The 14,096-nt window shown below is 37.8% G+C and overlaps 1 protein-coding gene across 1 annotated transcript in view; it reads right to left on the reverse strand.

Moving 5' to 3' along the window:
- The window catches only part of LOC111154359 (contactin 5), a 560,291-nt gene that overhangs the window by 73,642 nt on the left and 472,553 nt on the right, over positions 1-14,096 (reverse strand). Inside the window, exon 16 of the mRNA XM_022513913.1 lies at positions 10,149-10,298. Within this exon, the coding sequence (XP_022369621.1) occupies positions 10,149-10,298 (150 nt within the window). The remainder of the gene's footprint in view (positions 1-10,148; positions 10,299-14,096) is intronic.

A 14,096-nucleotide genomic window follows, 5' to 3' on the forward strand; every position in this document is an offset into this window, starting at 1 on the left:
GCACAAGAAGCATAAAGTAGGCAGTATAAACCTTCCTCAACTAACTTTCAAGGGGAGTATTTTGTGCATTTTTCATGCTATTTCTTTTCTCTTCCATGAGATTTTAGTGGACTAAAGTATGCCATGTATATAGTCTTCATGATAAAATGGAGAGGCAGGAACTATGTGATTGAGGTAGTTGCCTGAAGAGATGAGGGACAAATCTTTCAGAATGTATCATCTGAATGCAATTTAGCATAAAAAATAGAACTGTTTTGCTGTAATCTTTTTAATAATACAAGGAGATTTATATTAGAAAAAGTCTAAGAGGATTATTCATCTCAAACGGATTATTTATTTTCAAAATGAATATTTATAGAGATTCTGAATTAGGCATGATCTTTGCCTTTGTTTAAACACAATTAACAATATGCAAAATAAGGCAGTTCTTTTTAGAAAATATATGAGCATAAGTACTAATATTGGCAGTCATTTCAATATCTGCACAGTGAGTACATAAAATGAGGAATGACTAACCTGTTATACTCTTAATTAGTGAACACCTGTACACAATAAAAGCATGGCTGATTTATGAATGCATGAAAATCTAACCAGGCAATTAATGTTCAATTTAAAATTCACACTATTGAAAAAGTAGCAGAAAGAACAACTTGTACTAGGCAAATCACAAAAGCAGAAAAGTTAGATTTTCTGTGAATGAATTTTTTCCAACATATTTAGGCTACTTTATCTTTTATTATCTTGGTTGCTTAATTTTTATATAGAAATAATCTGAACATCTTTTGTAGAGCTATTCCCACTTAGTGTAGTAATAACCATTTGGTATTTTTTTCTCCCTTTTTAAAAAAGGTCAGACCTGGTGTGTTTTAGAGAAAGAATCAAATCTTTCTGTAGTTTATTTTAATTATTGTAAGCTTTGTTCTATTTGTAAGAAGTCACAAATCACATTTTTTGGTCCAATTCTATAACTATAATACAAAAGGGACAGTTAATTGTTAAGTCTTCTATGTGTATGTATCTCTCACCTGGGTACTGGTTGGGTAAGAGCATATGAAGGTAAAAAAGAAATGTTCTCTTCTACTCTTTCAATAAAAGCACACACCAGTGCCAGACACTGCTCTAGGTGCTAAGGACAGAACACTAAAAAATTAGATACAAATCCTCATTCTCAGTGCACTTATATTCTAATGATTATTGAGATTTATATGTTTTCATGGAGTGTAAAAATATTAAAATTTGATTTTCCCCTGCCTGTATCTGCAATATATCCCCCTTTCTCTATTTTCAGATTGTTTTCATCAATTTTTTTTATAAATAAATATTTTTTTAAAATTTCTTTTCAGCGTAACAGAATTCATTGTTTTTGCAACACACCCAGTGCTCCATACAATACACATCCTCCTTAATACCACCACCTGGCTCCCCCAAACTCCCACCCCCCGCCCCATCAAAACCCTCAGGTTGTTTTTCAGAGTCCATAGTCTCTCATGGTTCACCTCCCCTTCCAATTTCCCTCAACTCCCTTCTCCACTCCATCTCCCTATGTCCTCCATGTTATTTGTTATGCTCCACAAATAAGTGAAACCATGTGATATTTAACTCTCTCTGCTTGACTTATTTCACTCAGCATAATCTCTTCCAGTCCCATCCATGTTGCTACAAAAGTTGGGTATCCATCCTTTCTGATGGAGGCATAATACTCCATAGTGTATATGGACCACATCTTCCTTATCCATTCGTCCATTGAAGGGCATCTTGGTTCTTTCCACAGTTTGGCGACTGTGGCGATAGCTGCTATAAACATTGGGGTACAGATGGCCCTTCTTTTCACTACATCTGTATCTTTGGGGTAAATACCCAGTAGTGCAATGGCAGGGTCATAGGGAATTTCTATTTTTAATTTCTTAAGGAATCTCCACACTGTTTTCCAAAGTGGCTGCACCAACTTGCATTCCCACCAACACTGTAAGAGGGTTCCCCTTTCTCCACATCCTCTCCAACACACATTGTTTCCTGTCTTGCTAATTTTGGCCATTCTAACTGGTGTAAGGTGGTATCTCAATGTGGTTTTAATTTGAATCTCCCTGATGGCTTGTGATGATGAACAGTTTTTCATGTGTCTGATAGCCATTTGTATGTCTTCATTGGAGAAGTGTCTGTTCATATCTTCTGCCCATTTTTTGATATGATTATCTGTTTTGTGTGTGTTGAGTTTGAGGAGTTCTTTATAGATCCTGGATATCAACCTTTTGTCTGTACTGTCATTTGCAAGTATCTTCTCCCATTCCGTGGGTTGCCTCTTTGTTTTGTTGACTGTTTTCATCAATATTATTGACGTTTGCGTTTGCCTAAGCTAATGTTCTATTGCACACCTTTTAATATGCAATTTTATAAGGACATAAGAGATAAATTGCAGTAAAATTTTGTTCAAAGTAGTCAAAAAGTTTACCAAATTTTTTCCTTTCTTTTTTTCCCAGATGCTGGGCGAGATATTTTAAAATCTATTTTAATTTTATTTTATTAATTTAATTTAATTTTAAAGTTTAATTTTATTTTTTTTTCAGTGTTCCAAAGTTCATTGTTTATGCACCACACCCAGTGCTCCTCCTTAATACCTACCACTAGGCTCACCCAACCCCCCACCCCCCTCCTCTCTAAAACCCTCAGTTTGTTTCTCAGAGTCCACAGTCTCTCCTGATTTGTCTCCCCCTCTGATTTTGCCCAACTCACTTCTCTTCTCCATCTCCCAATGTTTTCCATGTTATTCCTTATGCTCCACAAGTAAGTGAAACCATATGATAATTAACTCTCTCTGCTTGACTTATTTCACTAAGCATAATCTCTTCCAGTCCTGCCTATGTAGATACAAAAGTTGGGTATTCAACATTTCTGAAGGAGGCATAATACTCTATTGTATATATGGACCATATCTTCTTTATCCATTTGTCTGTTGAAGGGCACCTTGGCTCTTTCCAGTTTGGTGACTGTGGCCACTGCTGCTATGAACATTGGGGTACAGGTGGCCTATCTTTTCACTACATCTGTATCTTTGGGGTAAATATCCAGTACTGCAATTGCAGGGTCATAGGGTAGCTCTATTTTTAATTTCTTAAGGAATCTCCACAATATTTTCCAAAGTGACTGCACCAACTTGCTTTCCCATGAACAGTGGAAGAGGGTTTCCCTTTTTCCACATCCCCTCCAACACTTGTTTCCCATCTTGTTGATTTTGGCCATTCTAACCAGTGTAAGGTGGTATCTCAATGTGGTTTTGATTTGAATCTCCCTAATGACTAATGATGATGAACATTAGTTCAATGTCTGTTAGCCATTTGTATTTCTTTGGAGGAATGTCTGTTCATGTCTTCTGCCCATTTTTTGACATGATTATCTGTTTTGTGTGTGTTCAGTTTGAGTAGTTCTTCATAGATCTTGGATATCAGCCCTTTGTAGTGTCATTTTTGAATATCTTCTCCCATTCTGTGGGTTGCCTCTTTATTTTGTTGACTGTTTCCTTTGCTGTGCAGAAGCTTTTGATCTTGATGGAGTCCCAAAAGTTCACTTTCTCTTTTGTTTCCTTTGCTTTGGAGACATGTCTTGAATGAAGTTGCCGTAGCCAATGTCGAAGAGGTTTCTGCTTATGTTTTCCTCTAGGATTTTGATAGGTTCCTGCCTCACATTGAGGACTTTCATCCATTTTGAGTTTATCTTTGTGTATGGTGTAAGAGAATGGTCAAGTTTCATTCTTCTACACATAGCTGTCCAATTTTTCTAGCACCATTAATTGAAGAGACTGTCTTTTTTCCACTGTATATTTTCCCCTGCTTTGTCAAAGATTATTTGACCATAGAGTTGAGGGTCCATACCTGGGCTCGCTACTCTGTCCCATTGGTCTATGTGTCTGTTTTTGTGCCAGTACCATTCTGTCTTGTAGCTTTGTAGTAAAGCTTGAGATCAGGCAATGTAATGCCCCCAGCTTTGTTTTTCTTTTTCAACATTTCCTTAGCAATTCGGGGTCTCTTCTGATTCCATATAAATTTTAGGATAGTTTGTCCCAGCTCTTTGAAAATTCCTGGTGGAATTTTGATGGGGATGGCATTGAAAGTATAGATTGCTCTAGGCAGTACAGATTTTTAACAATGTTTATTCTTCCAATCCATTAGCATGGACTACTTTCCATCTTTTTGTGTCTTCAATTTCTTTCATGAGTTTTCTGTAGTTCTCGAGTATAGATCCTTTACCTCTTTGGTTAGATTTATTCCCAGGTACCTTATGGTTCTTGGTGCTATAGTAAATGGAATCTGTTCTCTCATTTCCCTTTCTATATTTTTATTGTTAGTGTATAAGAAAGCAAGTGATTTCTGTATATTGATTTGGTATCCTGCCACATTACTGAATTGCTGTATGAGTTCTAGTAGTTTGGGGGTGGAGTCTTGGGTTTTCCGTATAAAGTATCTGGAAGTCATCTGTGAAGAGAGAGTTTGACTTCTTCATTGCCAATTTGAATACCTTTTATCTCTTTTTGTTGTCTGATTGCTGTTGCTAGGACTTCTAGTGCTATGTTGAACAAGAGTAGTGAGAGTGGGCATCCTTGCGTGTGCCTGATCTCAAAGGGAAGACTGTTAGCTTTTCCCAATTGAGAATGATAATCACTGTTGGTTTTTCATAGATGGATTTTATGAAGTTGAGGAATGTTGCCTCTATCCCTATACTTTGAAGCGTTTTAATCAGGAACTGATGCTGTACTTGTCAAATGCTTTTTCTGCATCAGTTGAGAGGACCATGTGGTTCTTCTCTCTTCTCTTATTGATTTGTTCTATCACATTGCTTGATATGCAAATGTTGAACCACCTTTGTATCACATGGATAAATCCCACCTGGTCATGGTGGATAATCTTTTTAATTTATTGTTGGATCCTATTAGCTAGACTCTTGTTGAGAATACTGGCATCCATGTTCATCAAGGATATTGGTCTGAAATTTGACTTTGCCTGGTTTGGGGAGCAGGATAATTCTGACTTCATAGAAAGAGTCTGGAAGTTTTCCTTCTGTTTCTATTTTTTGAAAGAGCTTAAGGAGAATAGGTATTATTTCTTCTTTGAATGTTTGGTAGAATTCTCCAAGACTCCATCAGGTCCTGGGCTCTCATTTTTTGGGAGGTTTTTGATAACTGCTTCAATTTTGTTACTAGATATTGGTCTATTCAGGTTGTCAGTTTCTTCCTGATTCAGTTTTGGAAGTTTATAGGTTTCTAGGAATGCATCCATTTCATCTAGGTTGCTTAACTTATTGACATATAACTGTTGATAATAATTTCTGATGATTGTTCTATTTCCTACTTTGCAGCTGTGATCTCTCCCCTTTCATTCATAATTTTATTAATTTGGGTCTTCTCTCTTCTTTTGGATTAGTTTGGCCAGTGGTTTATTGATCTTATTGATTCTTTTAAAAAAACAGTGTCTAGTTTCATAGCTTCTAGTTTCATTGATGTGTTCTACTGTATCTCTAGTTTCTACCTCATTGGTGTCTCTTCTAATCTTGATTATTTCCCTTCTTGTGCATGGGTTGGCTTAATTTGTTGATTTTCCATTTCTTTAAGGCGTAAAGAGAGCTGGTGTATTCTGGATTTTTCAGTTTTTTTGAAGGAGGCTTGAATGACTATGTATTTCTCCCTTAGGACTGCCTTTGTTGTATCCCATAGGTTTTGGACCAATGTGTCTTCATTCTCATTGGCTTCCATGAATTGTTTAAGTTCTTCTTTGATTTCCTGGTTGATCCAAACATTCTTAAGCAGGGTGATCTTTAGCTTCCAAGTGTTTGAATTCCTTCCAAGCTTTTCCTTGTAGTTGAGTTTCAGTTTCAAAGCATTGTGGTCTGAGAATATGCAGGGAACAATCTTTTGGTATTGGTTGAGCCCTGTTTTTTGACCCAGTATGTGGTCTATTCTGGAGAAAGTTCCATATGCACTCAAGAAGAATGAGTATTCTGTTGAGGGAGGAATGTTCTGTATGTATCTGTGAGGTCCATCTGGTCCAATGTGTCATTCAATACTCTTGTTTCTTTATTGATTTTCTGCTTGGATAATCTGTCTATTATTGAGAGTGGTGTTGTATGGGTTGAGATCCCATATTATTAATGTATTCATATCACTATGACTCCTTATCTTGATTAACAGTTGTCTTATGTAGTTAGCTGCTCCCATATTGGGGACATAAATATTTACAATTGTTAGATCTTCTTGGTGGATAGACCCTTTAAGAATGATGTAGTGTCCTTCTTTATCTCTGTCTACATTCTTTAGCCTAAAGTCTATTTATCTGATATGAGAATCACTGCTCCAGCTTTCTTTTGAGGCCCATTGGCATGGAAGATGTTTCTCCGTCCCTTCATTTTCAGTCTGGATATATATTTAGGTTCCAAATTGGTCTCTTTTAGACAGCACATGGATGGTCCTATCATTTTATCCAATCTGCAACTCTGTGCCATTTTATGGGAGCGTTTAGGCCATTCACATTGAGACTGATTATTGAAAGGTATGTTTTTCTTGACATCATGTTGCTTGTGAAGTCCTTGTTTCTATAGATTGTCTGTAAATTTCTATTCTATTTCACTCTTGGGTTCTTTCTTCTTTTATAGAACTCCTCCCCCCACCCCCCTAATATTTCTTGTAATGCTGGCTTGGTGGTCACATACTCCTTTAAACCTCGCTGGTCTTGGAATTTTTTTTATCTCTCCATCCATTTTGAATGTTCATCTTGCTGGATAAAGTATTCTTGGCTGCATGTTCTTCTCATTTAGTGCCCTGAATTCATCTTTCCAGACCTTTCTGGCTTTCCAGGTTTCTGTAGACAGATCTGACATTATTATGATGGACCTTTCTCTGTACCTAAGGAATCTCTTCCCCCTAGCTTCCCTCCGAAGCTCTTGTCTAAAATTATGATTCATCAGTTTCACAATCAAGTGCCTTGTGGTCCTTCTAGATTCACTGAACTTGGTGGAGTATTCTTTCTGCCTCTAGGACATGAATACTGTTTCCATTCCCCAATTGGGAAAATTTTCATCCAGAATTTGTTCAGCTATATCTTCTAGTCATCTCTCTTTCCACTCCCTCAAGGATCCAATAATTCTGACATTGGAATATTTCATGGCATCTTTTATTTTCCTAATTCTGTTTTCATGGCTTCTAAGCTATTTCTTCCATGCCTCCTCCTGATCCCTTTTCTCCATCAGTTTGTCCTCTAGATCACTAATTCTATCTTTTGCTTTGGTTACCCTAGCTGGTAGCAAATTTAGATTAGATTGGATCTCACTAATAGCACTTTTAATTTCTTCCCAGGGGACTTTCACTTCTGCCCTAATCCAATTCCATGTTGATACTAATGGTTTTCTCCAAGCTAGCCTTGTCTGAATAATTGTTACCCTGAATTCCCTTTCTGACATACTGTTTATGTTCATATCCAATAGCTCTGATGGACAGGGCACAGTCTCTGTCTTTTTCCTCTGTTGGGTGTTCTTCCTCCTAGTTGTTTTGGTGAGAGGTGGTTGAGGGGATGTATAGCTGAATATAAAAATTATGATCCAGGCAAGGTGTACCCTGGAACACTTCAGAGCAATTGGAAGTCACCACCAAAAAGATATAAAAAATAAAAAAAAAAAAAGAGAGAGAGAGAGCAAGAGAGAGAAAAAAAGAGAATACCCAGCCAGAATGAGCCACCAAAGTAAGATTTATAAGGTATACAAACAAAAATGGACAAACAAAAGACCAACAAAAGTAAATGACAAGGAAACAAAAAGAACTCAGCCAAAATGAACCCCAAGGATAAGATTTATATAATACCAGAACAAAAACAAATACACAGAAACACTGACAGAGGAAAAAGATGGGAGGATAGTTATAAATCCTCAATGTGGGAGAGGAAGGTTATTTTGATTCTTCCTGGGTGTGTCTTGATATTTTGTTAAAGGACTCAACTTTCCAGAGATAAAGGGAGATTAAAACTGGTTTATATATAGGGGTAGTATTGATTAGGGAAAGAGGATTACCTTGAAGCTTATATCTATATGTATATTAAAAAAATAGAAAAGAAAAAGAAAACACAGGTATATATATATGAAAAAAGTTCAAGTTAAAAGGTTATTATGGAATTTGTTGTATTGAACCTCTCGTTGTAATGGTAAATAGGTTAAAAAAATTAAAAAGAATGAGAATAGTGAGAATGAATTAAAAATAAATGTTGTGTCTATGAAATATACAGCTTTTGGGGCAATACAGGGGGCTTAATATCTTCTTTTCCCCTGATGTTGGGGTTTTACAATTTTATGGGGACCCTGGGTGGTTGACCTCTCATTCTTTTGGCTTGTTTTCTTGGGGAGGACCTGCTGCATTGTTTTTCAGTCAGTCTTGCTTGGGTTGAGTCCTCCTCCCCCTGTCAAAGGGCTGGGCTCTGTGGAAACCGATCTTTTAGCCTTTTGTTCTCTGAAGGTTTTTGTTCTTTGGTGGCTTTTTTCAGCTTTTCAGAGGTTTAGTGGAAAGCAAACTGCAGCCAGACCTCCATCTCAGAGAGAAGCCTCAGTCTGCTACCCTCTGGGTGGTCCAGAACACACAGACTCCCTCTTTGCAAACTCCACTGAACCGTGCAGCCTCCCACAGGCAGTGCATGTCCCCAGCCACCATCTCAGGGTCACCTGAAGTGCCCACTTGTCTCTACACCCAAGTGTCACTAAAACTGTGAATGGTATTGGTTCAGGGGGCTGCTTCTGGTGGCTGCCTTTGCTGGGACTGCTGTCTGGGGCCCAGACCTCGCAGTTGCACAGGTCGCCACTGAGGGATCCCGACCAGAGATTGTGCTGACTCCTTCAGGCCTGGGCTGGGAGCATCCAGACCCACAGCTGGTCCTAGAGATCACTGGCTAGAACCTGAACAGAGCTTTTTCAGGCATGGGTGGGGAGTGGGTCAGACCCTGGTATCACAGTGCTCGCAAGAGGGTGAAAGGCTGTAGTTCTAGAGAGCACAGGCTGGCACCCACACCAGACTCCCTCTTGCTGGGGCGGGAGTGCACCCAGCCAAGTAGTGATGAAGCCCCACAACCCCAGGGGCTCAGGGACCAGGAACTGGAGGCTCCACTGCACTCTCTCCAGCATGGGTGGGTGCCTGCAGTGACCGCCCTTGGTCCATGGCTTAGACCATGCCCATGACCGTCTGATTCCATCAGTTGCCCCTTAAGATCTTTTGCTCTTTTTGAGTGCTTTTAACCAGACTCCTAGTTAATGCTGGTTCCCAATCACAGGACACTCTCATATTGGGGGTATTACTTTCCAGTGGGTCACTTCTGGTGGCTTCCTTCCCTTCTGTTTATTCTGCGATATCTGTCCAAGCATTCCCACTCTGCTTTACCTCTCCACTGGTGTCTTCTGCCCCTGTAGAGATCTGGAAGTGTATAATCCTACATCTCAGGCTGATTTCATAGGTGTTCAAAGTGTTCTGGTAGATAATTAGCTCATTTTAGGGGACTGGTTGAAACAGGATCTCCTACTTCTCTGCTATCTTTTCAATAAAGCTGCTAATTCTCTTATGTGACTACTAGAAACATTTTAGAGATTCTTCATTCCAAAAGGCCAGAAGGTTGCTGTGTTTTCCTTCAGGAAGGAGATGGATATTTATTGTAATCATAGATGTAAAGCAGTAGGCAAGTGAAGATGATGTTTGCTTTGGCTGAATATTATTTATGCCAGGTCCATGGTGAAGGTCAATATAAAGGGTTTTAAGGAACTACACTAAAATTATAGCTAATTGTTACCACTGGAGAAAAAGAGGGTGGTCTTATCTATTCTAAATTTTATGGAATTTTTATATTGAATGAGTATATAATCAGAAAAAGAAACTAACTGCATCAATTTCATGGTAACTTGAAGATGAATACTAGGGTTGGGAGGAAATTGAAGAATCTAGATGCACGTGTGGAAACAAGGAGCAAAAGATCTGAAAACAAAGTGAAAGAATTATTTTAAAGGAAATAATTTTATGATGTCCAGGTAAATGAATGAGCAAAAATTATACTAAATAAAGAAAACAACCATGGTTAATTCAACTTGCTTTCAAAGTGATTAGAAGCATGCCAAATTGAATTCTGACTCTCCAAAATTCTTACCTGCTTCATTTGTGCGGATCATTCGAGATGGGGTGCTTGGATCTCCAGTCCCAATTGGATTGGTGGCCACCACTCTAAATTCATATTCCACCCAAGGGTTAAGGTCTACTGCCATAGCTGACTCCATGTCCCCTGTTATAATTTCTGGGACTATGGAGGGGAAAGAGATTTCATGGCATTAGGAGGATTCAGAAATAGTTACAAATGACAATCAAGGATATCATAGATACTAACAGAATCAGCAGGTCCATGCATAATTCCTTATTATGCATGGTCATTGTGTCACCTCTGGTCTCATTAGTAAAATGAAAATCAATCTTCAGGAAATAAGCACTTGCACATGTTAAAGATTGTTGTAGTTGATTAGAATTCTTTCATCTCATCTTAATACATAAATTGCTATAACAAAACTTGCCATTATGTACCCTAAAATCATTTTGTCAAACCCTCAGCTTCAAATAAGAAGGAAACTAAGTGTTATAATTTAAGCAAACGGTTCTTAAATTTCTAGGGAATTTTCTTGAGCAATTTGCCTCTTGCAGTTCTGGCAAACATGCTTGGCCACTTGGCAGTTCAAAGCAGTGGATTAAGAATACACCTCTTTAATTAAAAAAAAAAAAAACCCAGTTTGTGCATTCTAAGTGGAAGCTTTGCAGCTTTTCTTGGAGTGAATTTTGTACAATATTTTGATTTTATTAAGGTATAAAATTGTCAATGCAATTATTACAGAGTAAAATACTTGTTACATAGTATATATATTCTAATTGAGACTGATTTTCTTGTTCACTCATCTCTGCTGTTTAGGAAATATTTCTGGAAGAACATTTGCTACATGGGTGATAATAGGGAAAAGGGAGAACCTTCCTTATGATGTGCAAAGATCCTGGAGATCTATGTCAGTCCTAGATTTTTGTTTAAGCATGGTAAGATGGGGGAGGCTTTTGATTTGATGACTCAGTGCAGTTTTACTATGACAAGATGGAATTAAATGCATTTGGATTTTATATGAAAATTTCTTTTGAAACGTGTCAAGAGAATGTTACCAACTAATCAGTCCATGAAAGGTAAATGATCAGACCATAGGCAGTGTGGGCTGCCTGACAAATCTCTTAGCACCAAAAAGCTGATTTTTTTTTTTTTTCCAACAGTGAAATCAGACCCGGGGGCAATAGTCTGTCTCTTCTTGCTGCACTGACAACTGAGCAATATCCTTGGAGTCTAAGAGATAGAGGGAGAAAGGCCACCACCCAGTCTATAACTTGGTGAAATGCTGAGTTGTGCTTGCCAAACATAAATGTAAAAGAAGAGTTCCCCAGATACTTAGCCCTCTCTAGCCCCTAACCTACATTTTATCATCAATACTTGTTTTGGTCCACCAAAGAAGTACCTCACTGCTTAATTTACATCTGTTTGTCAGTCACCTCAAACAACTCCAGATATCTAGGTCATCCCTCAACCCTTTAATTCCAATCCTGATTGAATTCTGCACATTTCTTTTTCTGACCTAGTTCCCATCCTTCCCTACTCTGTGAAATCTTTTACTGTGACCTCTGGAATTCATTATCCAGTATTAGCAAAATCCCCTGTATCCTATTTTCTTCCTGAACTTTCTTCCAATGTTTACTTTAATAGAAACCTGAATCTTCTATGAGGAAATGTTTTGCCTCTTAAGAGGTGACTCTCTTAAGATATTGTAGAGAAGGGTAACAGTCTGTTTGGGCTGTGTACACCCCCTCCTGTGTCTCTAATGGATTTTTCACATTAGCATAAAAGCATGCAGGTACCCCCCCCAAAAAAAAACACAACAAAACAAAACTCTAAAAATTTCCTCTCCTTTGGTTTTCATCCAGTTTCTATGTAAAATATCTTGAGTGCTATTTGTGCTATTATTTGTTATCTCTACTTACTTTTCTTCCATTTCCTCTTGAACTCACCCCAAACATAAAAGTAGGAAGAAGAGATTCTATTTTTTAGGCTCTTACCTCCAGCATTCTACCATAACTACTCCTGTCAAGATTACCAATGTTCTTTATTAATAAAACCCTATAGTTAGGTCTCTGTTCCTCATTTTTCTTGACCTAAAATCATTATTTGACATAATCATTCTCTTTTTTTGAAATACTAAAACTTAATTTTCTCTGACCTATGTCTTATCAATCTCTATTGCTGGTTTCTTTTCATCTTCCAGATGCACCCGGTTCTACTAACTCTTTGGTGATCTTATCTAGTCTCATAGTTTAAAATACCATCTGTAGGTCATGACACCAGTATTTTCAGTCATGAACCTCTTCTCTGGTCTCCAAACTCATTTTTCCAATGGCGCATTAGACATTTCTATTTGGATAGGGTTCTCAAACTTAACTTCCACTCCCTATTTCTAAACTATTCCTTATTGGGTGAATGATAATTGTGTTTTTATGGATGTTATAGCCAAGATCTTGGGGTCATCATGGATCCCTTTCTTTTCCCTCTGTCTCAGTTCAACCCATAAGCAACTATAAAATTGATTATATCAAAATATGATTTCCTTTTTTTTTTAAAGATTTTATTTATTTATTTGACAGACAGAGATCACAAGTAGGCAGAGAGGCAGGCAGAGAGAGAGGAGGAAGCAGGCTCCCCACGGAGCAGAGAGCCCGATGTGGGGCTCGATCCCAGGACCCTGGGATCACGACCTGAGCCGAAGGCAGAGGCTTTAACCCACTGAGCCACCCAGGCGCCCCTCAAAATATGATTTCTTTACTTCATTTTGCAACAAAATTTCTTAAGAGAGTCATCTATATTTTTTCATTCTCTCTTTTTTGAAAAATTGAATTAATATACAGTGATATATTAGTTTTAGGTATACAATATAATGATTCAAAAATTTTATGCATTACTCAATGCTCATCAAGATAAGTGTAGTCTTGATTTCCTTTATCTTTTTACTCCCCCCCCCCAACACGACTATTTCCCCTCTGGCAACCATCAGTTTATTCTCAGTATTTAAGTGTCTGTTTTTTTTTAATCTCCTTTTTTATGTTTGTTTTGTTTCTTAAATTCCACATATAAGTGAAATCATATAGTCTTTGTCTTTCTCTGACTAACTTACTTCACTTAGCATTATACTCTCTAGGTCCATCCGTGTTGTTGTAAATAGCAAGATCTCATTCTTTCTTATGGCTTTTTTTATTCTATTGTTTATATGTAGCATATCTTCTTTATCCAATCATCTATTAATGGACACTTTGGTTGCTTCCCTGTCTTGCCTATTATAAATAATGCTGCAATAAATACATGTATCTTTTCAAATTAGTGTTTTATTTTCCTTTGGGTAGATAGCTAGTAGTGGAATTTCTCATTCATATGGTGATTCTATTTTTAACTTTTTGAGGAACCTCCATACTGTTTTCCACGGTGGCACCAATGTATTCCAATGTATTCCTACCAACAGTGCACAAAGCTTCATTTTTCTCTACATCATTGCCAACACTTGTTATTGCTTGTTTACTGGATACTAACCATTTTGACAGGTGTGTATCTCCCTGTGGTTTTGATTTGTATTTCCCTGAATGATTAGTGATATTGAACATCTTTCCATGTGACTGTTGATCATCTGTATATCTTCTTTGGAAAAATGCTTATTCAAGTCCTTTGTCCATTTTATTTATTTATTTAAAGATTTTATTTATTTATTTGACAGAGATCACAAGTAGGCAGACAGGCAGGCAGAGAGAGAGAGCAGAAGAAGCAGGCTCCTCGATGAGCAGAGGGCCCAATGCGGGGCTCGATCCCAGGACCCTGGGATCATGACCTGAGCTGAAGGCAGAGGCTTTAACCCACTGAGCCACCCAGGTGCCCCAAGTCCTGTGCACATTTTAAAATCAGACTATTGGGTTATTTTGGTGTTGAGTTGTTCTTTATATATTTTGGGTATTGACTCCTTACCAGATAAATGATTTACAAATA

Source organism: Enhydra lutris, unplaced genomic scaffold (genome assembly GCF_002288905.1).
Source record: "Enhydra lutris kenyoni isolate GAN:26980312 unplaced genomic scaffold, ASM228890v2 scaffoldscaffold37, whole genome shotgun sequence".
Lineage (NCBI taxonomy): Eukaryota > Metazoa > Chordata > Mammalia > Carnivora > Mustelidae > Enhydra > Enhydra lutris.